The 24,550-nt window shown below is 43.4% G+C and overlaps 1 protein-coding gene across 1 annotated transcript in view; it reads right to left on the reverse strand.

The window, feature by feature from the left end:
• Window positions 1-21,886, reverse strand: part of JAZF1 (JAZF zinc finger 1) — a 335,532-nt gene extending 313,646 nt beyond the window's left edge. The window contains exon 1 of the mRNA XM_065884193.1: window positions 21,745-21,886. Coding sequence (XP_065740265.1) covers window positions 21,745-21,859 — 115 coding nt within the window. The 5' untranslated portion in view covers window positions 21,860-21,886. The remainder of the gene's footprint in view (window positions 1-21,744) is intronic.
• Between the last annotated feature and the right edge of the window lie 2,664 nt (window positions 21,887-24,550).

Below are 24,550 nucleotides of genomic sequence, written 5' to 3' on the forward strand. Positions count from 1 at the left end.
CTTTTAAAAGCAGCTACTTCAGTTTTGCAAAAAGGAGAACTTAACAGAACAATGGGGTGATACTGCCCCCAAGGTGGTGAAACTGTATCTGGGGTGGGGCTGGGGAATCTCACTCTCTCTATATAAAGCGCAGATATACATACAGTACAGAAACAAATATACAGTATATCTGCAGTATTAAAACTCCATGGGGGCTTCCCTGGTGGCGCAGTGGTTGAGAATCTGCCTGCTAATGCAGGGGACACGGGTTCGAGCCCTGGTCTGGGAAGATCCCACATGCCGCGGAGCAACTAGGCCCGTGAGCCACAACTACTGAGCCTGCGCATCTGGAGCCTGTGCTCCGCAACAAGAGAGGCCGCGATAGTGAGAGGCCCGCGCACCGCGATGAAGAGTGGCCCCCGCTTGCCGCAACTAGAGAAAGCCCTCGCACAGCAGTGAAGACCCAACACAGCCCAAAGTAAATAAATAAATTAAAAAAAAAAAAAAACAACTTCATGGGTGAAGGGAATAGGAGACAATGTCTGAAACAGTTCTGGAGAGGGGCTTCATGAAAAAAGGGCTAAGAAACACTGATTCATATAAACACCCTACCTAAAGCAAAATACAGACATCACTCTCTAACCCCTCATCCTGCTTTCCTTCCCTGCACTTACCATTGCCTAACATGACGTTCGCTGTGTTGTGGTGGTGGTTTATCTGGGTCCCCCCAAAAGAATGTAGGGTCCAAGAGAGCAGAGGCTCTGTTCATGGCTATGTCCCCAGCACTTAGAACAGTGCAGGCACATGGTAGGTGAGGTTGAGTGTGAAAGCAGGCTGTTGGATTAGATGTTCCCAAAGGTTCCTTCTGCCATAAGGCTCTAGGATTCTAAGATGCCTCTAATAGCACTGTTAGCCACAAAGTTTCATTTTTGATCCATCCCAGGAGGCCATTCCTTGCATACCAGAATCATCTCATAAGAATGTGGCCCCCTTTATGAACTCCCCCTGCCCAGGACCAGCTGTGTTTTAGAAAGCCTTCGGTGTATTTATCAAAGCAGCTCCTGGTCAGAAATGTCAATGTAACAGAACCTCAGGCTGCATCAGGTGACGATGAACAGATTACAGGATTTCTGAAATTATCAGCAAGACACGGACCTTTATGACTCGCATTCAGCTTCTACTTGTCAAGAGGGAGGTCATGAATTGTTTGGGAGTCTTTTCTTGGAGAAGAAAAGTTCTTGAGCTATCTGTATACCACAACAGGCATAGAATCAAAGCATTTGTTGACCTGGGAGGAACCTCAGAAATCATCCATTCCTGCATCAAAATGCAGCTCTGGCTCGCAAAGTCCAAGTCCAAGTTTAAATTCTGGTTACTTTCTAGTGAGTGACAATGGGCAGGTTCTTTAACCACCCTGTGGCTCAGCTTCCTCATCTGTAAATAGGGAATAACACGTGCATGCCATAGGTGAATTAATCCATGTAAAGCACTTGGAGCAACAATAATGCCTAGTACCCTGTAGCATTCAACAAATATTAGCCATTCTCACTACAATCAACTTTTTGGTTTTCACTTCTGTTAAACTTTAAAAAAAATCCTTTAAAGAAAAGTTTACCCAAAAGCCCTGTATGTAGGGGAGAAAAACCACTAGGGAGTTCTATAGAAATCCTAGAGCCCCAAGAAGCATTCCTAGAAAACCAGTGATTAAGCTCAATGTGCATACTTTACTCCCCAATAAATGGAGACTCAAGGTTGAAGTAACTGGTCAAAGTCACACCAGGAACCCCATCTCAACCACTGACCCTCTTGTGCCCTGTGCTACCAGGTGCCTCCTCATTATGAAGGAAGGACAGAATGTGTGTGCCAGTGGAACTCTCATAGGAAGGAGGAGTCACAGGTGACATGCAGAAACCAGAGTGCACGAAGCTGAGCGCTTGACCTTCATAGACAATTATGGACACTCACCATATCCTCCAGTGCAAAGCAGGAAGTCTGTGGAATCCCCAGCAGAGGGTTGTACAGCCTCTACAGCCTCTGCCTGAATATTTCCAGAGAATCCTCTGCTTTTCCTGATAGCCTTTGCTACTGACTAGCTCCAGAAGCCAGAATTAGAAGCAGGATAGCGCTGTCCTTTACTCCTGAGGACTCTCACCATTCCCAGGGCAGTAAGGTGAAGGCTTTGGAGTCAAACTTGACAAGGTTACTTACCCTCCTTCAGGTTCAGTGTCTTGACCTACAAAAGGCAGATAATAACACAATCTCCCTCACGGCCTTTCTGAGAGGGTCAAGAGAGAACGCTTTCAATTGTGTTTAAGCACATCATTGGAGCTCAATAAATTGCAAATCCTATCAATTTTTATTATAGCTACCCATTCATTAAAGCACTGGACCATATGTCAGCTATTCAACGGAAATGCAAAATTCTCAAAAGCAGACTTACTTGTTGGTCCAGGGCAGGAACCTGATAGCTGTTCACTCAAATTAGGCCCTCCCTTCCTCCACAGTAATAGAATTGTAGTTAGGCCCTGCTGGGGGCTACATATGCCAGCACCTGCATAGCAGAATGGAGCAATGCAATTAAGTTCTCACCAATGAAACAGAGTAGAATGATAGGTTACCCTTGGAGGCCTGGGCCATAACACATTGTATGTGCCCAGCTCCACACTCTTTTCCTTTCCTCCAACATGAACACAAAGGGTCATTCTCAGGGAAGGACCCTAGGGAACCCAACCTGCACCATGTAGAAGGGGAGTAGATGCTGGGAGAGCAGAGCAATAAGATAAAAGGAACTGAAGTCCTGAATGACTGCGTGGAACTGAGGAGCCTGCTGGTCTACCCTGGATCCTTATGTGAAAGAGAAACTTCTTGGACATTTAATCTATGTGATGTTGGGCCTGTTTGTTATAATATCTAAAGCTTTTATCCTGAGTGACCCCACACTGGGAGCAATGACTTAGCTGAAAATTTACAATACTTTTTTTTTTCTTTAACATCTTTATTGGAGTATAATTGCTTCACAATGTTGTGTTAGTTTCTGCTGTATCACAAAGTGAATCAGCTATACGTATACATATATCCCCATATCCCCTCCCTCTTGCGTCTCCCTCCCACCCTCCCTATCCCACCCCTCTAGGTGGTCACAAAGCCCCGAGCTGACCTCCCTGTGCTATGCGGCTGCTTCCCACTAGCTATCTATTTTACATTTGGTAGTGTATGCCACTCTCTCACTTCATCCCATCTTACACTTCCACCTTCCCATGTCCTCAAGTCCACTCTCTATGCCTGTGTCTTTATTCCTGTCCTGCCCCTATGTTCATCAGAACCATTTTTTTTTTAGATTCCATATATATGTGTTAACATATGGTATTCGTTTTTCTCTTACTTCACTCTGTATGACAGATTCTAGGTCCATCCACCTCAATACAAATAACTCAATTTCATTTCTTTTTATGGCTGAGTAATATTCCATTGTATATATGTGCCACATCTTCTTTACCAATTCATCTGTCAATGGACACTTAGGTTGCTTCCATGTCCTGGTTATTGTAAATAGTGCTACAATAAACATTGCGGTACATGTCTCTTTTAGCACTATGGTTTTCTCAGGGTATATGCCCAGTAGTGGGATTGCTGGGTCATATGGTAATTCTATTTTTAGTTTTTTAAGGAACCTCCATACTGTTCTCCATAGTGGCTGTATCAATTTACATTCCCACCAACAGTGCAAGAGGGTTCCCTTTTCTCCACACCCTCTCCAGCATTTTTGGATGATGGCCATTATGACTGGTACGAGGTGATACCTCATTGTAATTTTGTTTTACATTTCTCTAATGTATAGTGATGGTGAGCATCCTTTCATGTGTTTGTCAGCAATCTGTGTATCTTCTTTGGAGAAATGTCTATTTAGGTCTTCTGCCCATTTTTGGATTGGGTTGTTTATTTTTTTTGATATTGACCTGCATGAGCTGCTTGTACAATACTTTTGAACAGGCTGATGGTAAGATCACAGACACCATCTGAGAGGCAACTCAAAGGACAGGAGTTAGAAGAATATTAGGACAAAATTTCTTTAAATGCCCTTTAAGTCTTGTAAACACACAATGAAAATTAGCATCTGTACTTTTATCAACTCTCCTGATGTATCAATAACATAAAGCAGCCAGGGCTTCCTTGAGTTTGTAGAATGTGTCTAATTAAAGGCAAAGCATGGAACTAACTCAAAACCTTTAAATTCCTATGGCTTCAAAAGTCTTTATTTCAAGACAAAATGTGAAAGGGAAAAAAGAATGACTAAATCTGTTTTTAGGAACAATCTAATCTGGTTCTTGGAGCTGAAGGCTTCATGGCAGAAGATACATGTCTGGATACAATTCAGTGGATATCATTTTAAGTTCCTACATCATAAACTTAGTGCTGCTGCAGAATGGGGACCAGAGATGAAACAGCGCCACAAACCATGCCTTTTGGAAGCTCACGATTTAGTGAGGAGAAACAGAAATAACAATAATGGAATGAAATAACAATAATGGAATGCTGTCTGCAGTACCTGTCACGGCAGATAATAATAAAAGCATTATCAGCTTTTATTAAACGTTTAACATGTTCCAGACCCTGTGCTAGGACTTGCCACTTACTTAACCTTCACGACAGCCCTATATGGTAGATAGCACATTTCTCACTTTGCAAATGAGAAAATTATACATTAGTAAGTTGCCCAAAATCACAGAGCTGCCCAACCAGAACCTGAGGTGTCCAATACCAGCGACCACTCCCTCAGCCACCAGAAGGTGTGATGCACAGTGGGAGAATGGGGAAAGTAGGTTCCCTACGGGCAGGTCAGCCCTTTTCCATCCTCTGTGATGTTGGCTCAGAACTGAAGGAAGAAGGGGCACAAGATCCATCCCCCAAAGCAGTCCCAAAGCTTTTCTAAAGCTCTGTGTGCCAGGAAAGGGCAGCACAGGGAGTGTTGTCAACCTTCTGAGCCTTGCCAAACAACTTAGGAACTAAGAAGACAAGCACAGAACACTGGGCCACCCAAATCAAAGCCTTTGGATTCGTAAATTAACTTCAGAATAGAAAAGGGGTCATTGCTAACTAGAGAAGTAGATTCCCCTGTTCTTTGTGGCTAAGTAGAAATCATTTAACTGCTTTTAAGTCTTAATTTCCCCATGGGAAATGCTTATTCATTCCTCACTGGGGACTCCCAAGGTGTGCTTCCCATGATCTCTGGGAGCAACTTCATGTTTATACAGTATTATGATCATTTTAGAGAAAATTTATATCTCTGTACTAACTTTCAAATGCTTTTGGATTTTTTCTATTTCTGATAAAAGGTATCTGTGATAATGGATCGCTGTTCACTCGCATCTCCGCCTCTTCCCCTTAGGGAGGAATATATTTCCTCGCCCTATCAGCTCTGTGCCTGGCCAAGTGACTTGATCTGACCAAAGGAATGTTATAGACATGACATGAAGAGAGACCTTTAAATGAGCTTCCCTGGTTTGGTGTGGCACTTGCACTCCAGTGGCCACCATGAAAAAAGCATGCCCCTCGTAGCTGCTGCCCCTTCAGCCTGGTCCCCAGAATGTGCACATCAGCTGACTTGTGCCTGACCTGAGTAGAACAGTGGACTGGCAGCCTGAAGCTGAGCCACCCAGCTGAATCCAGCTTCTACCAGCAAAACAGCCACCCTGTAGACCAGAGAGCATGAGCATAAGTGCTCAGTAGCTTAGCGTTAGAAGCTACTGAGTTTTGGGGTAGTTTGTTATGATGCATTATTGTGGCAGTAGCTGATTAATGCTTCATCATTTTATATTCATTGGAAAGGCTAAATTACAGGTACAAATACATGTATTTCTCAGTATCTCACACTCTTTGATTTTTTCCCTTAAAATGTATTAACTGCACAGGCATCCTGTCACCCAAAACACACCATATCTCAATTACTTGAACAAAGATACAGGCACATTAGAATACAGAGAACAGGTTCACGTACTCACAATAAAAACAAAAGCTCACTTTGACAATGGAATGTTTATACTAACTTTTCCCCATAAGATGCAGAAGAGGGCTTCCCTGGTGGCGCAGTGGTTGAGAGTCTGCCTGCCGATGCAGGGGACGTGGGTTCGTGCCCCGGTCCGGGAAGATCCCACATGCCGCGGAGAGGCTGGACCCGTGAGCCATGGCCGCTGAGCCTGCGCGTCCGGAGCCTGTGCTCCGCAACGGGAGAGGCCACAACAGTGAGAGGCCCGCGTATCGCAAAAAGAAAAAAAAAAAAAGATGCAGAAGAAAAACCAGTATCTATTTTTCATGGAAGAGCTACATGAAATACCACCTTTCAGAATAAAAAAAAAGTACTGATGGTGAAGTAGTATCTTCAGGCTCATATCTTCAGGTCTACATAATCTCCCTCAGTAATTTTTCTGTCCTTCCGTCAGTATGTTTTAAGTTACTGCTGTCAAGACCATTCTCTCCTCTCTTCACCCCACACCCCCCCTTTCTGCCAACGTTTATATGCACTAAAATCTATACAAGATTTCACAAAGCTCCTGAAGAAAAATTTTAAGAAATCCATAGGTCCCCAGAGTTCGAAAACTATACCAAACATTATTTTTTTATGCATGATGATTATTGATCATCCTTTTCACTCCCACTCCAAAATCAAACAGCAAACACTAAATGAATTATATTAGTCAAAAATCTTTACCTCAACATGGATTGCAAAATATAAATAGAGCTTTTAGGTTTAAACAAAAAGCAAACTAGATTTGAAGAGATCTAGAGGCCAATTAGGGTTTCCCAGTCTCTACAGGGCTTTGAAGGTGGAAATGGGGTCCTTGAGCTATTTGGATGTTACAAAAAGCATAGTGAAAACTATAACCATAATAAAGCTACACAACATTCCACAACATCTTGTGGGGCTGGAGTTATTTTAACTCCTTCAGGTGACACTGGCTGACACATGTTGACACGCGGAGGTCCCTGACAACTGCTCTTATCCCACCCTCCACCCCCTCCTCCTTTTTCTCTCTGCTCCCACCACCCCAGCCTCCCTGCTGTTCCTCAAGCACACCAGACACTCCTGCTCTGGACCTGCGTCCTTGCTGGTCCCTCCGCCTGAAACATTCTTCCCCCAGATACCCGAACGGCTCATTCATCCCCTACTTCATTCAGGTCCCTTCCAAGATGCCTCCCTCTACCTTATCTCAAATAGGCCTCTCAGCCTCTGTCTCCTGACTCACTCTGTTTTTCTCCACAGCGTTATGACTGTTTGAAATTATCTTATGTATTTGTGTTTTGTCTGCTTCTCCTGTGAGCACGGACTTTGATTGCGTTGTTCGCCACAGTACCCGCATAGTTAGTACTCATAAATATTGATCAACTATATAAATTGAGAGTTTTAGATGTTGCTGCATGAAAATGCAGAAAAACAAAGCATTTAATTACTTACCACGTCAGGTTGGTTGTTGGACAGAAAACTGTCAAGACTTAGAATCCATGGGGAGGGGGAAGGAAAATAACTAAAGGGACCCTCAGTAATTAAAGAGCTGGAAACCATTTTTAAAGTCAATTATTGATAAGTCTCATAAGCCTGGACCAGCTGCTTAACTGCATCGGATCCCTGCATACTCTTTAAAGGGGATAACCAGTGGCAACATATTCTATAGGACTGAAAAGGATTTCAGTCACTGTCAGATACCCTTTAGGAATAAAGGAATAAATATCCTCTGCAATCAGTAAAAAACTCAACTACTGCCACTCAAGCCTCTAAAACAAGGCCTATCCTGGGACTTTCCTGAGAAGCTTCCAGCATTTGAGTATGTGACATTTCAAGAACTATTATTAAAGAGACGCACAGCCACTTAACGAGAACATGGCATTTTGTTAAGAGTCCTACAGTCATGTCCTTGGATTTCTTCATAAAAGTCCTACAAATCCTTTCGAATGATTCACAATAAACCATCACAAACAATTCATACAAAATCATATCCTGTTTTTCCACTGCTTAGTTGGTACAACATGAAAAAATTGTGTTTTCTGTTTATATAGTTTAATAAATCTTTCTAGACCCCTAAAATGCCTTTTCTCCCAAATAGAAAATATTTATCAAATATGGAAGTCATTTTTCTAATCACATGATCTAACGTCTCAAAAACTTAGATCTAGACAAACAACACTAAATTAAGGCTGGTATATTGTGAAACAGCAAGAATTTGTGTGTGGAATGTTTTAACAGCTCATGGATTCCGACGACCACTCAGTACGACCTATTCAAACGCAAACCAAAACTCTTCCAGGGAAATCGAATCTCACCAAAGATCTCAAAGTAAAAATGCTTAACAAAGAACAGAAATGTATAAGGTTATTTGGATTCACCTTCTTCCATTGTATTATGAAAACAAAGAGGATAGAAGAATCTGAGGAATGTGGCAGTGGGAACACCATCATCGCAGATGCAAGAAGACGGTACAATTCTATCAGTATTAACGTTTATGGGGTGTTTTCTGGTTGCCAGGCCCCTCAAATGTATGTTTTTATTTAATCCTCATAACAGCACTCTGAGATAAATACTGACTTTCCTCATCTCACAGAAGATGAGGTCTAGAGAAATTAAATAATTTGGCCACCGTCACACAGGCAGTGGGACTGGAGGCAGCGCCCCTGACCACCCTACAGAAACGCCTCCACACCGCTTCCTCCAGAGGCAATGAAGGGAACTCACTGGAGAGTTTTCTTCTCTTCAGAATTCTCCAGAGTTCCAACAGCTAACGCACTACGTGTGTGCGGTATCTCACTACACCTTGAGATACGTTCTATTACTCCCATTTTAGAGATGAAGAAAATGAGGCACAGAGAGATTATATCACTTGACAGAAGGAGCAAAGCCAGGATTCCAAGTGAGGCCAGCCGGCTCCAGGAACCCCAAGCTGAACTGCTGCTCCAGGGCTGTGCTCTAAACCCCTCCTGGCCAAGTTCTGTTGCCTGCTCGTGACTTTAAATCACCATGGATTCTTCATCTATGGAATTAGCTAATCAGACTAGATCAACTCTAAGTTTCCTTCCAGTTTTCTAGTGGTACGATATTCAATCCATCTGCAAAAGGTTTTTTTCTTTCTTTGTCGTTGATGAAAACACCTAGGATAGAGTTTTTGAGTGGTCCTTTTTTCCCCAAAGGAGGGAAATACCACTGAAAATGATCCTAATACACTTTCAAAACTAAGGTTCATTTTTTAGAATTTGGTATAAAAGAAAAATGATAAATCACTAAGTTTTCGTATTAAAAAAAGTCAACCATTTCACAAAGAGAAATGGGGAAAAAATATATGTTCTTTCCATTACACTTTATGTAGTTTGCATAGCTTCCCTGCTGGAAATAATGGTCTTCAAAGTTTACTCTGCATCTCAGCATTCACATGAACTCCATTATAAATACAGGGTCCATCCTTACAATCTCTCATTAAATACAGTGATTAGGTACGATGCAGTAGTTTTCTCGTACAATGTTTTAAAACCCATCTGTATTAGTTGCAAACATTTAAAGATAGATTTCACATAAATATCTTAATTCCTAGCTTCTAAAAGTAGCAGTAATAATAATAATTATAATAACAGAACCTAAGGACAAAGGCCCTGTACTCCGAGCTGGGAGCACCGAGCTGCAGGTCAGTGAAGCAAGGGCTCTCTGGTTGGCCAGAGTTCCCCCTACTCCAAATTACACTGAACTTGGTCAGTTCACTCATACATTGTGTCCTGAGGATATCTGGGTTTGAGACGCTTAGGCCACAAGGTCCCCAGTTTGAGCATTTCTGCTCTAACTACATACCTGAGTTAGTATCAGGTCTTCATACTCGCCTATATTAAATGCTTGCCTCCAGTAAAACTAAAAATTACATCTATTAGAATGGAAACCCAAAAAGGTTACAGCTCTTTAAAAGTTTGATTCCTTTTTAACACTCCCTAATCCTCACAATGTTAATTATTTAATTAGTGTAAGCCACTGGGTTCCCAACCTTGGCAACATAATAGATTCAACTCTGAAGTGTTAAAAACACATATGCTCAGACCCAGACCACCTCTGGTCAAGCACATCAGAAGGTCTGGGGGTGGAGCCCAGGCATCCTTATTTTTTCCAGGTTCATCCAAGTAACTCTGTTCTTGTTGAACACTACTGATGTAAACTCTATTGCTATACAGGGTGTGACTTATAAATCAATAAGACCGACTCCCACAGATAAGAAACATTCTCATTACTTTCCAACATATATGACAGACACTTAAGATGCTATCGTCTTTCCAGGTTTTGACAAAATATCATTTCTTTATTCTAACATCTGAAATGAAAAGCACATATAACTTAACATCTCTTGATCAAATTTTTTGGTCTGATGTTTGCATATTTTTACAGCAAACATTTTGGTGTGGGCCCCTGAAAGTGCTGAAGTGAAGCCAACATACAAACGGGAGTTTCCAGCCCAAGCAGAACACTGAAACGCATTAACTTAAGTCACACACTGTCAACCATTGGGTTGAGTTGGTGCCAAACTCCAGACGTCATGTCAGAAATATTCTATCAAAAGATCTACTCGATAAAGATCTAAAATCTAAACTATCTATAAATTACTTGGGGCCTGTGTGACACCTGCTGGGAGTCCTGAAAAGGAGTTTTAGCCCACAGACACACCAGCCTGTCAGATACCCCAACAACAGATTAGCTCCACAAGGACAGAGGCCTAGAAAAGTTCATCTGGAATTTTAGAGGTGAAAGCTTTCCATAATACATATTTAGCTTGAATTTACAAAAAAGCTTCAAAAGCCCCAACACCTTTATTTGATGTTTGATACCTAAGGAAGCATGGGCATAACTTATTTATGCTTATTACCATGCTGTTCAGTTTACTTAACAGTAAGCTGTATAAATATGACTCTATAGATTCCCCTGCTTTTGCCATTTCTTATATAATTATGCCATGTATTGAGAATCAGGCAGCTAAATTAGCATTCGAGAGACTTTCACTGAACGATTTAGGTAAGAAAAGGGGGGCTTCAATTTTTAAGCCCAGATGTGCTCCTGCACCAGCCGTTCGAGGTCTGATGATACAGAAAGTGTGCAGTCAGTGCCACCAGGGAAATGTCCATCAGGGAGGGCTCTAAACACATGCCAAGAGGTCAGGGCTCGTAATTCACAATGTTTGTATAGCTGGGTCCAGTTAGGTATCATTGGTCCAAACAGATTTTTAAAATAATGCACATGAACATAATGACATTATTTTAATTTTGAAAATCTAAAGTAAAAGAGAAGTTTGTAAGTGTTTACAGTGTTAGGTATTATGTTTGAAAAGAGTCTTCCACCCCCACATAAATAAGTATCGGTAAAGGAAAGAAAACCAGTCAGCATCTTTAGACAATTCAGTAATTATAACCATTTTAGAATTGCCAAATTATTGTTTTCATTACTGTTACTGGGATGCTCATGGACTCTCCTAACCTACATAAACATTTTCTTAGAAGCCTTGAAACATTTGTTCCCTTTGGAAATGCAGCCATTCTGTGTGTAAGACACTTAGGTATACAACAGCCTTCTATTAAAATGCAAACATCTCATAAAAAGTCACAGTTTATGAAGAGCAAGTGCTAAGGTATATGGGGACACCCGAGAGCAAAGCCTGTCCCTCACTCCCCTGAGCATTTTACTGGCTGTGTACTTCATGCTGGGTTATTTGGTCTAGGTCTTGGTCTGTTTCTTATGTTAAATGGGACTCATATTGAATTCTTAAGCAATGCGTATAAAGCAGCTAACCAGTGCATCACTAGTGGACACTTAATGATGGTAGTTATTGTTACTATTTTATATAAATAAGATTGTCAGAACTGCCCAAGTGGAATCAGGATTCAAAATCCAATTCTGTCTAGCTTCACAGCCCCAGCTTCTCCCCACTGCAGCCCCTGGCCTCCCTTATACCAAACATCCCTGGCAAAGATGTGGAAGGAATGCAAGATACTTTTTTGTCCTAGCATTGTTTAAGCCCTAGAATGTTCTAGACAACAAAATACTGTAGGTCAGGCAAAAAATGATTCAACTAAGCTTCATAATATTCTCAACCTGGAAAAGGATTAACCAAGTTCAATTTCCAAGTGTAAAAATAAAGAAGTGGATTTCCTTTTCAAATCTCCCTTTTAAAAAAAAAAAAGTCTCCTTCAAATTTCCTTAATATAAACTACCCTAGACTAATTACATAACTAGTGTTTGTATGTGTGCCATTAACATATACACATAAACAAATAAATATGTAAGTCCTCACGTATGCACACCTCCAGAGATGATTAGCTTCAAAAATGCTTTTCACTGCCCAAAGTTCCCTTTGTAACTTATTCTTTCCACAGCCCAAGACGTTTCTTGATTTTTATTTTCATTTCATTTCTGAAAACACTTCTTGAGGAAGATGCTAGGAGGATGGCAAGGCCCAGTCCTACAGAAAGGGGCCAAGTTTCCGGGGGAGGCAAAGTCCATAGGTGGCTACCATAAAGTACGGTGCCCACAATTCTGGCAGAGACATGAGCCAACGCTACAGCACAAAGAAGGAAGGGCCAGTTATGATGATGCTATTTACTGAGGGAAATGTTTGGTTTTTAATCTTACCAAAATAAACAAGCATTCTAGTCATATTTCACCAGATAAGGTATTTAACTAATATGGCAGCATATTTAACTCAAAATTAGAAGGCGGTACTTCTACGACAGAAATGTCTAATTCATAGCTTGCTGTGAGGGTGAATCAGATACTGCATGAAAATTGTTTAGAACTGTATCTGGCACATAGTAATGACTCTCTAATTAGTACCAAGAAATGGACCCAAGTTTTATAGGGCCTGCAGCTTTAGACCCTGTTTACGAAAAAAACTGCAACATTATAAATACAAAATGCTTAGAAAAGTGATTATTTAGATTTTAAAAAATCACAGCAAAATACAAAGTTTTAAAGCTGACATTACCAAAACACCACAAAATTGAAATTCAGAAAAAGAACCCAGTATGTGAATTAACTTATCACCTGGAACACTGCTGTAAATACTTCTCTGGGGCTGCACACTCTTGATTACGTCTCATATGACAATGACTCATATTGATATCACTTTCTATACGGCACAAAGATAAATTGGTCTTTCCCCAAGCATGGGTGATCAAAATTTATTTTTTATTATTGATAATTCAGAAAAGTTACTTTTAGCCTCATAGCTCTTTATGATGCCATATAAATTTTTAGGATTGTTGTCAAATTTGTAAACACTTATTCATTTTCTCTCACATGTGAGCCACAAGAATTCAGGGCATTCCAAGTTTCCTTGTGCATTGACCAACTTTAAATATTTTTTGTACTGATGACACTCAGTAATCAGCTTGTTGTGTTTTTTGTTGTCACTGATATATGTTTACGTATGTGTGTATCTACACATTTACACACTCACGTCAAACAAGAAACTTAAACACAGAATTCCCATTAAAAAACATGGTGCGTTTATAAATGCATATTTGCATTATTGAGTATATTCCTAACAGAAAGAACTTCCATGTCAAAGACACTTAGATGAGAACTGAATCTTCTACTTACAATTTTATACATCTAATAAGTAGAAGAATTTTCCAGACTAGCTTCTGGCTCCATACCATATTCAAACCATATTCCCACCAGCAGAAGTCATAGTACAGATTCATGCTGCAATATTAACCCGTCCCTGCCCCTTTTTGTACAGACCCTAGGTGAGCGGGCACATTGGCACATCCCCAGGTGGACGACATTCCTGGGAAGTGATTCCTACCCTAGGATGGCTAGGAATAACTTAACTAGACACAGAGACGACTGTGAACTGAATAAATACATCCCACTCAACGCAAACTAAAAGTGTCCCCAATTCAACTGCCCCTTAGCTACATCTCAGAAACACTCTCAATTCCGATGTCACTGAATCCAAGGAGGAATGTTACAGAAGGGAAGTCGGAGTGGAAAAGGATAATGTTACCCGACTGCTGTTAAAATCTTACACCCTACAAATTTTACAAGTTATGATGTCATCCATGAATGCATGGCTGTGTACACTGGTGGGCTCCTCTAGGGCCTTGGAAAGGGCTGGGTGAGCCCAAGCAATATATTCAGAAATGGTAAAACATACACTGCACAAGTGAGGGGCCCTGGGGCTTGCAATTCATTAGCTTCACAATAAATCTGCCTCTGTGGTCCCGATTATTCTTCATCATTTATCTCAGTCTGTACATGTCTGGTCTCCAAATAAATTTCAATCCTTTGGAAACAGGAAGTACAGTCCTAAGTACTGTAGATAGAAAATACTCAAAAATGTTTGTGGTAGTCCTCACTATGCACAGTGATCTAGAGAGAGAGAGAAATGTATATATTATATATCCACCTATAAATACACATATGTATATATGTATACATATATCTGTGTGGTGTATATACACACACATATATAAATACACACATATACATATGCCATTTATGTATGCATTATATATGTATTTGTATTATATATTTTATATATAACATTTATCTACACATTATGTATATACATTAATTCTATATATGTATAATACCAAAGAAAGAGTGAGTCTTTTCAAATTAACAGCATGGCATCCAGATCTTGTCCCTTCAAGGAGGTCTATCTCAGAAGAAAGGCACTATTAGAGCCTGGCAGACAGAGAACAGGGCTTCCTTTAGGAGGCCAGTGGGTGAGCCAGGCCATCAGGAGACTATCAATGCTCTCTAGTGCTGGACAGAGAGTCTGTAGTTAGTGACCCAAAAGAGGCACTTTGACGTCTGCCAAAGTGGAGAGAGAGTTATTGGGAAGACTTCATCCTTAAAGAGAACATCCATTAATCTGGTCTGTGCTTGCAGCTGGACTTTAAAAAAAAATAGGTGAAAACTACTGCATGATTACAGTGCTCAGTGCAAGGGGAAAATATAATTTTCTTTCAACTGATTTAGCATATTAAATGAAAGCCTTTTTTTAAAGAAACATATAATAAGTTTCTGACATTTGCAGTTTCTGATTTTCAAATTCTAAATAAAACAACATCTGCTATTCAAGAATAACACTTTAGCCAGGTCAGTATGGAACAAATCTATTACCTCGTCATGAAACAAAATGTATTAGCTGCAACCCAGCAAGTACTGATGTTTCTTCAGTAGTACCCAGTCTGTACCATGTCTGCACTGTTAAGATCTGGGGGCAGGGGTAAGGATGGGGCGCGGAGGGAAACCTACGGACATGCGGGGTATGATTCTTGTCCTAAAAGCAAAAGCTGGAAAAAAAAAAGAAGGGAGGATTTTTAAGGGCTTCAATAGTATTGTGCCCTGTCTCTCAGACCTCAGTCTAAAACTCAAGGCCTTTGGCTTCCAGACAGTCCTAGGAAAGCCCCTCTCATCAAGTATCACCAGCCTGCTCCAGTCTGGAGGCTTCTTCCCCGTCATCAACAGAAGAATTGGGTTTTCTGAAAACAGCTGTCAGTTTGCACTTCTAGAATTGTCAAGGTGGGAAATGTCACCAAAATAATTGCACTCTAAAGGAAACTAGTTTCCAAAGAACACGAATGCTTCTGTCAAGTTAGTTGGCTGTAGGCAGAGTTTTTCTGTCTGTGCGTTTCAGTCATACATCAGAAAACATGGACAGGAGAAAACAATCAAAAAACTTGTGAAACTTATGAGACAGGATGTTCACTAGCAAGGTTTTATAAAGGGTGATTTGACTGCTTTCAGGTGACAAGTGGGCAAATGGAAAAGCCACTAAAGATGGTGTTTTGGAGGAAGTTTTACATTTAGGGGTCCCCCACTGGGTGGTGTGTGCACACATGTGTGTGCGCCCACTCATGCACACACACGCACTTAAAATCTCCCCGGCTCTCTACCTGGGACCTTCTAGTGAACCATGGGAGGGATTAACAGGGCATCTTGCCACCAAGCCACAGGGTACAGGCAAAGAGCAGGGCAGGCAGTGACAAGCCTTTAATTCATCCATTTATTCATTCAGTCATTCCTTCTCTCCACAGGAAATGCCCTCGTGGGAATGCGCCCACAGCCCCAAGGCACAGTGCCTCTTTCTAGTCTTGGGTTTTTTTCAACTAAACGCAGGCCACAAGGAAAGGTCATGTTGGAAGCCGCTGGCCTTGACACCACTTCCTAGTCCACAGCGGCAAAGGCCTTTGCCAGCGTCTAAAGTACCTCTGGCCACACGGAAGAGAAGGTGGCCAGAGGCTGCAACCCCAACGCTGGACTGTGGGCGTCCCATTTCTGACTCTCAGTCTTTCCTGGGACAGGCCTGGTGATTTTATATAGTTGTAGGTGGATACCACCCACATTCTACTAACCTCTAATGTAGACCTTCATAGGATTCCAACATACTTACTTAGAAAACACACAAAATGGCAAGAAACTGGATGACGTACATAACTTACTACTACTGAAGTGAGTACTTTACACATAGTAGCTCACTTAGCCCTCATCAGCCACTCCACGGGGTAGGGGCTGTTATGAGCCTCATTATACAGAAGATGAAACTGAAGCTCAGTGTGGTTAAGTCATCTGTCCTTAGTCAAATGGCTGACAAGTGGCAGAGATGCATATTCCAAACCAAGCAAACGGGGTTCACCATGGGGCCTCCGAGATGATCCTCATCTCAAGGGGTCAGAGTTACTTCCTGAAGGAGGAAGCAGACAGGCTGGGAGTGGAAGGGGAGCAGGGCCAGGGCTGTCTAGCTCTTCAGCTGTCTGGCAATTTGGCACAAGCCCAGCTCTGCATACCCGTCTGAAATTCAAATTCCAGCTCACACTTACCAGTCACGGAAACTTAGGCGAGTTAAGTAATCTTTCTGTGCCTCAGTTTGCTCACCTATAAAGTGGGGATAATAAGGGCCTACTACATATCATACACCCATCTATTTAGTATACAGTAGCACGGCTTTAAGATAATGCAAATTTCTACCAAACTGTCCTTGGAGCCAAATCCTACATTATTGATAGTACTACCTTATTTTTCTTTCCGGAGACTTTGACCTTTATTAATTAGATGGTTTACAAATCTATCCTACGAAATGAAGCAGCATGGATTTATTACCCGGATTTTAGAGATGAGGTGACTCACAAGAAGAAACCTACTGACATTCAGGGTCAAGACCCAACCAAGTCATAGCTACTGCAAGCCACCATTAGGCAACTATGCTCCACTTCCTTATGGGGCCCCGACAGAAAAGTCTTAGTCAAGAATAGCAAAACTGGAAAAAAAAAAAAAAAAAAAGAATAGCAAAACTGGGCGTCCCTGGTGGCACAGTGGTTGAGAGTCCGCCTGCCAATGCAGGGGACGCGGGTTCGTGCCCCAGTCCGGGAAGATCCCACATGCCGCGGAGTGGCTAGGCCCGTGAGCCATGGCCGCTGAGCCAGCGCATCCGGAGCCTGTGCTCCGCAACGGGAGAGGCGACAACAGTGAGAGGCCCGTGTACCGCAAAAAAAAAAAAAAAAAAAAAAAAGCAAAACTGAGGCTCCCAACATCTGGGGAAAGTTCTAAATGACCTGCTCGTTTAGTACCATCACAAGAATAACCGAATCTGGTCAAATCTGTGTTTCAGTTTAAGAGGTGCAAGTTGCATTCCTGTTCCCTCTGCCTGGACCTTAATGTTCCCTGTTTGTCCTCATGGCTAACTCCCTCACTTCTGTCAAGGTTTTGGCTCACCTATCAGCTTCTCAGTGAGGCCTATACTGGCCAACCAATTGGAAATTCCAACACTTCATCTCCCAATCCACCTTAGCCTGCTCTAATCGGTCTCTTCCATACCACTAACCACCTGTCAACATACTATATAATTTACATCTTAAGCTGCCTATTTATTGTCTATCTCCCACCACTAGAACATAACCTCCCCAAAGGTTGGGATCTTTGTTCACCAAAATATACCAAGTGCCTAGAACTGTACCTGGTACAAAATTGGTGCTCGATATCTATTAGTATATAAATAAAAATCAAAATGCTTTTGATTCTTACAAATGTACCAAATAATCAAATCTAGTAAGAATGATTGAACAGTTGTCTTTCTCAGACCAAAAGCCAAAGACTTCACAGCACTGGGATGCACAGACAGAGCAGACATCTCATGAGTCTGTGACATGACCTTCAGTGCTAAATTTAGTGCTCTCAGTGTTTCTATGATTCCTAGTTACCAGTTCAACTTCACCTACCTAGGATGTGTATGTCGAGTGTTTCTACAAACTCAAGTATTTACTCACAATAAGAAGCAAACAAATCCTGATCAGCTTTTCCCATCTCCAGGAAACAAAGCCAGGCTATGAATGAATTGATAGAGAAGCTGATGGAGAAACACTTCACACCTGCAGGGCTGTGGGATTTCTAGGCAATTTAAGTTGAGGGGGAAGGGTTTTAGTTGGGGTACCCAGCTTGTGCACGGAGGCAGGTGCTCCAGGACTAAACCAGCAATGAAATGCAAGGAAGAAAATGGGACCCCAGGTGCAGCACTCCTCCAACAGAAAGGAAAAGAGCTAAAACAGATGATGGTGCAAATCACACTTCCTTTGGCTCTACAGCCCCAAATCCTTGTTCCTAATGGGTATGGATAATTGGTTAACAACAAGAACTGAGTGTACACGTATAACAGCTACTCTCAAATTAATGCACTTAATTAATCTGAACTAAACAATACAGTTATAATGAAAACTAGGGGCTTTGTACACTAAAAGCCTTGAAAAATCTGTCATGCAAGAAATATGCCATATTCCCATCTGTAAACCTTCATTTCATTACTGCTTAAGGATTTTGACTAGTGGTTAAATGGTAATAACTCAGAAAGGTCAAGATGGACCTGTTACTTGAGCACATCTCTAATACTCCTATAATTGCTAAATAACAAACTCCTTGAAAACATTAAAGATAATATTAACATATATCTTAGTAGTCTTCATGCATCATTTTAATGTGGCCACTTGATGACAAAGACTCAGAATTGGTAAATCAATCATTAAAAATAACAATCTCTCCAAAAATTTATAGACTGACCCACAAACAATAAATTCCACTTAACAATACATGTAGTATAGAACATTCACCAACTGCTTTATCTGGTATATTTTCACTCATGTCCCTTCATCGGAAGTGTATTTACATGACACTGCCTACTAAGTAGGTTGTTTTTATTCTTCTTGAGGTCAGTTCTTATTTCTTTCTGCATATGGGGCTGTCTTTGAAAGTAAGGGGCCTCTCCTCAGTTAAGGTACAGAATAGTTTCGCTTGGTCTCTTCAGCCAGGGAATTCTAAGTGTTTGTTCATCTAACATTTACTTTCCATAAAGTTTTCTGATGTCAAACTAATTCCAAAGTATAGTAATTGTTAGCCGCGCCTCCAAATTCACCTAAGTCATAGCTACTGTTATAAATTTAAATGTTCAATATTTTCACTAAGAGAAAAACACTAGCCCTTTGGAGGTGACCATCACTTAAAAGTTTTACAAAATTTATGGACCACTCAACCCTCTTAAAAATGTTTGCACGATACTAAAAACAATTTCTACAAACTTAAAGAATTTGTGATTCACCAATAGTTTTAAATTATCTAACTGATTACAGACTTAAACCCTCAAGAAGGATAACTGTCTTTAACATATTTTAATAAATATAATTTTATTTTCTTTTAACCAGCTAGTCCAAGTAGGCAGGCAATGTGGGGAAATTATTACTCACATTAATTAGTTTACCCTAAAATAACTGTGAGTGAATGGGATATGCAATGACAGCCTTCCCTAGGTCAGGAAATGTTATTTATATATTTATATAATACATATTTATTATATTTTTTATTTATTATTGAAAGTAAGAGAAACAACTTGAACTAACAAAATTTCCATTGGAGCTTTGCATTACTGGAGTTTTAGTATTATTTTAAACTACCCATCATGAAAAATCTGATTTATCCTTTAAGAACCTTCAGTTATTACTATTCAATCATGATGATGAATCAGCAAATATGTTACTGCATTAAACTGCTTTTAAGACTACCAAAACTTCCCTAGCTCTTCTGTCACACCTTTATCAGAGGAGACGGCAAAAGTTATTACACGGCTGTTTTAAAACTTTGTAAGTTTCAAAACCTGGACAATTACTCATCCAGATTATGTTTTGAAAGATGGTTTGCAGACATTTTCAATAAGTATTTCCCATTCTGGATGTCCCATCATATACCCATTCTAAACTAGCATTCAACGTTTATTAAGCACTCACTGTGTGCAAAGAGAAAGCATTATACTAAGAGAAGGAGCTTAAGGCTCGGCCTCATTTTATTCGTGCATAAATACACAGCGGTCGTGATTTATTCTCTCAACTTTGTAGAAACGTGAGCTGCATCCACATGGCAGAATCCACAGCATTCATTGGGAAATGACTTTCTGGGGGCAATTCACAGGTTCTCTGGATTAGGCAGCCCCGTTGGGGCATCACGCCCCAGCCCACACAGGACAACTCGTGGGCTCCGGCCACACCTTCCGCAGGTGGCTGGATCGCCCGAACCACACGAACCCAACCAATCTCTCCTCGCAGGAGCTCCGGGTAGGAGCGTGGAAACGTGTGCAAGGGCTTCTGCTAATTAAAGGACTTGTTGAAAGGCCCCGGGGTCTTGGGCAGGAAGAGAAAGCAGCCGCCCCGCGGGGTCCCCCTCCCCCGCGGCCACCAAGTCCCCAGCGCCCGGGGCGCTGCGCAGGCCGCCACTGCGGATACCCGGCGCAGCCGGCGCACCTCGGGCCTAGCACCATTTGAAAGGCAAATCTCAGAGCCGGAGCGCATTTAAATGCCCTGCCCCGGGTCCTGGGGGACGGCTCTCCAGCGGACGCAGCCGCAGGGGCCTCCGGGGCGGCGCGGCCCTGGGCGCTGGGCGCGGCCCGCGGGCGCACCCGGGACCTCAGCCCGCAGCGCCCCGGCAACCGCGCCAGGCCGGGGCAGAAGCGGGCGCCCTCAGGCCAGCGAGCCCTGCCGCCGCCGGGGGAAAGAGCAAGCGCCGCGTCCTCCGGCCGCGGCTCCGGCCCCCTCCCGACGCACCACACCTAGCAACCAGCGCTGACAGGACGCAGTGGCGGCGGTGCCGGGAGGAGGAAGCGGAATGGCTGCCGCGGTGGAGCCACCCCCGCCCCCCCGCTCCCACCTCCCAGCGGCTGCAGCCGCCGCCGAGCCCTGACAGCTCGAGCCCGGGCGGAAGCGGCGGGCGGCTTGCAGCGCCCGCCCCCAGCCGCCCCCAGCCGCTCCGACCACCCGGGCCAACTAACTCCGCGCTCCTGCCCAGAGCCGGCCGGTCGCCCCGCCAGCCCCGCCAGCCCCGCCAGCGCCGCCAGCCCCACCAGCCCCGCCGCGCCCTCCGCGCCGCGCCGCATCTCCCCGCCGCTGGGTCCCTCCCCCCGCCGCCCCCTCCACCGCGCAGCCCCACTCCCACCACTTCGCCGCGGGCGCGCACGCCCCTCGGAATCCCCCAGCCCGCCAGCGGCACCTCGGGGCGCCCGCCCCTCCCCCTCCCTCTCCCCCAGCCCCACCCTGCCCCCATCCCCACCGCACCTCGCGCCTCCGCATCCCGCCACCCCCATGCCCCGGGCTCCCACACACCCTCCCCGCCCCGCCGCCGCCTTCCTCCCTCCTGACCACCCCTGGCCATTCTAGGGTTCTCGCCTGGGCAGGAGTTTCCGCGCGCCGGGCACCCCCGCCCACCCCCGGGCCATTTACCGATGTGGTTGTCTTCGATGTGCTCGATGAGGTCGGCCAGGGTGGGGAAGTGGAGTCCGCAGCCCCCGAATCGGCAGGTATTAGAGAAGAAGGAGGCGGCGGCGATGCCTGTCATGGTGCTACATCGAGAGCCCCCCTGGTGTCGGCTCAGCCAGCGCCGGGCGGGCGGAGGGAGGGAGGGAGGCAGGGTGGGGTGAGGAGAGGAGGGGCTGGGGGAGGGGGAGAGAGGCGGGGTGAGGGGAGCGCAGAGGACCGGACGGAGGGAGAGGGGGCGAGAGCGATGGAAGGATTGCGAGGAGAGACCGGGAGGCAGAGGGGAGGCGGCGGCGGCGGTGGCGGCGGCGTCGGGAGCGGCGGGGGGAGAGGCGGGGGGAGGGTGGGGGTGGGAGTGAGGCCGCCGCAGCTGGGAGGAGGGACCAGGGCGCGCGGCAACAGCTGTGCGGCCCCAACCTCCGCCCCTGGACCGAGGCCTCACCTGGGAGCGCCTGCCACCAACTTTATCTCACTCGGCCTGCCCTTCACAGTTGGTAATACATGCAATCTGTTTGGAGCCTCCTTGGTTATGTGTATTACATTCCTGGTATATATACATCTATTAATTATACTTACCTCCCTGCAGTGAGAACTCAGGGAGTTACCCAGGCTCCTCTCAGGGACATTTGTTTGCACCTGGCCACCTGTCTAGGTTTGACACTGACATTCACAGGGGACCCAGGAAAGGTAATTGTGTGCAACTTACTCTTTAAACCTTCTTTTAAAAAAAGCCCATTTTCTCTGGAGGTTTGTACTAATTGATTTTAATGAAGTTTCCCTCTAGGCCAGAAGAAAATCTTAGCTTTATTTAAATTTCAAACTAGAGTGCTTGATTGTCAAGTGCATTTGCCTGTGTTTTACATGTGTACCGCGTTTGTAATACTCCCTGCCCCTTTGGTTAAATGAAAACTAATTTCATTTCCCCAAATTATAATATCCCACTGCCCCATCTCAGATCTGGGGATTAATCCATCTGTCCCCCTGGGAGCAAAACTATCACAGCAGAAAGGACAGTGCATTGGTGAAGGCTAGAAGGAGTAGAAACAGGGTCAAGGGACATACTTTCTCTTCATTTAAAAGAGAGAGATCCTTCCAATCAATCTAGATTACACCATCCTGTGAGCATTTAAACCATAATGTTGACCAGTTAAGCATTTAGGCTGACTCAGGTAGCTTCTCTGAAACCAACATTTTGCTAAGAATCAATTACCTCCTCGTCCCCAACCCCACCCCCAATTTCTCTGGTATTTTACCTTTAAAGCTTGCATTCTCCAGTAGCACTTTTACAGTTGCCTACATATTATCAGCAGTTTATGATGCAACAGTGCATTTTTTCATTATGCAAGTATACTGAATTTAGCATTTTTCTTCAGGACAAATTTCACTTACCCTCTGGTGCAGATACATAGAGAAATAGTATTCCCCTCTCCATAAACTATATTCATCCCTAGTGTTATTTCTAGTAGGATTCTTAATTCTTTTCATAGAGGAAAGGCACCACAAAAAGTTTTACAATCTGACAGTCACAGTAATTGGGGGTGATGAGTGCCCTCACCCATGGCATTTCCTCTTTTCGAGCCCATCTCTTCTGTCTGCCAGCTCACAAGGTAACAACTTGTGCTGAGATGAGAGTTGGGTTGGGTGAGGCTTGGGTAGTGGTGTGGCTGAAGTTTAGTTTGGTGCCAAGAATGATTTCCTGGGCCCACTTGGGGGTGGAGACAGGGCCCGGGTGGGCCTGATAACGAGCCAGGGACCCAGTTGGCGGGAGACTGGAGCCAGGGCCAGACAAGGGTCTAAAGAGCAGGAGTAAGAATTCTAGCTCTTGAATTAGAATTTTGGCAGCTGTGCAGTGCATTCAGCTGCCCAGTCTGGGAAGGCCTTCAGCTAAGAGCAGGCAGAACACACACCACACCGAGTAACAGGACAGGGAAATGCAATGCAAAAGCTTCAGCCAAAACGACGCCAAAACAGGTTCCCCCTAGATATGAGTGTTAGGGACCCCCACCATGAGGCAGCATCGAGGAAGCAAGGAAGAATGGAGAGCTTTGGAGAAGTAGCAACTTTGTCCTCTGGAGGAGAAACTGTCTGTGTGGAATTATTAACTCCAGAGAGAGTGCGAAGAGGAACAGAGGTAGTTCAGGCAAGAGAGCTCAGAGGTGGAAAGTGCCAGAAATGTGCAGATGAAAGATGAAGGAAGTAAAGGGACTGGGTTTCACTAATGTTTAAGTCTCCACTACCTGCTATGAGTTTCAGTATTCCTAAAATAAAACCTTCACAGGCCACATTTAATAAATAGAATTTTTAAAATGAAACAAGCCAAAATAACCTATAAAATGAATCAAAATTTTGATTTTTAAGATCAAAATTTTTTTCTTTATCTTGGGCAATTATTAATATTTTGAAAGGACTCAATTTATTTTGCATAAAATAACCCACTCTAATTCTTCATCTGTGAACTGAAGCTCTGCTTATATGACATACTGCTCCTCCTATTTTTTTAAAATCTGCACACTCTAGGCATTTCTGGCCTTTGTATTAGATACATAATCATGGTCTTTTAGATCTGGAAGATACTCTGGCCAGCAGACCCGCGGGCGTTATAGATATGGTACACTGAGGCCAGAGGCATGGAGTGAGTTCTTTCCACGTACACACAGCCAAGTTTCCTCTCTGTATTCTTAGTGTATTCAGTAAGGCATCAACAGACATTAGAAGGACAAAGATACAGTAACCACCAGCAAAATTTGAAAAAATTGCTTTACAATGGCATGCT

This window comes from Phocoena phocoena, chromosome 9 (genome assembly GCF_963924675.1).
Source record: "Phocoena phocoena chromosome 9, mPhoPho1.1, whole genome shotgun sequence".
In the NCBI taxonomy this organism is placed as follows: Eukaryota; Metazoa; Chordata; class Mammalia; order Artiodactyla; family Phocoenidae; genus Phocoena; species Phocoena phocoena.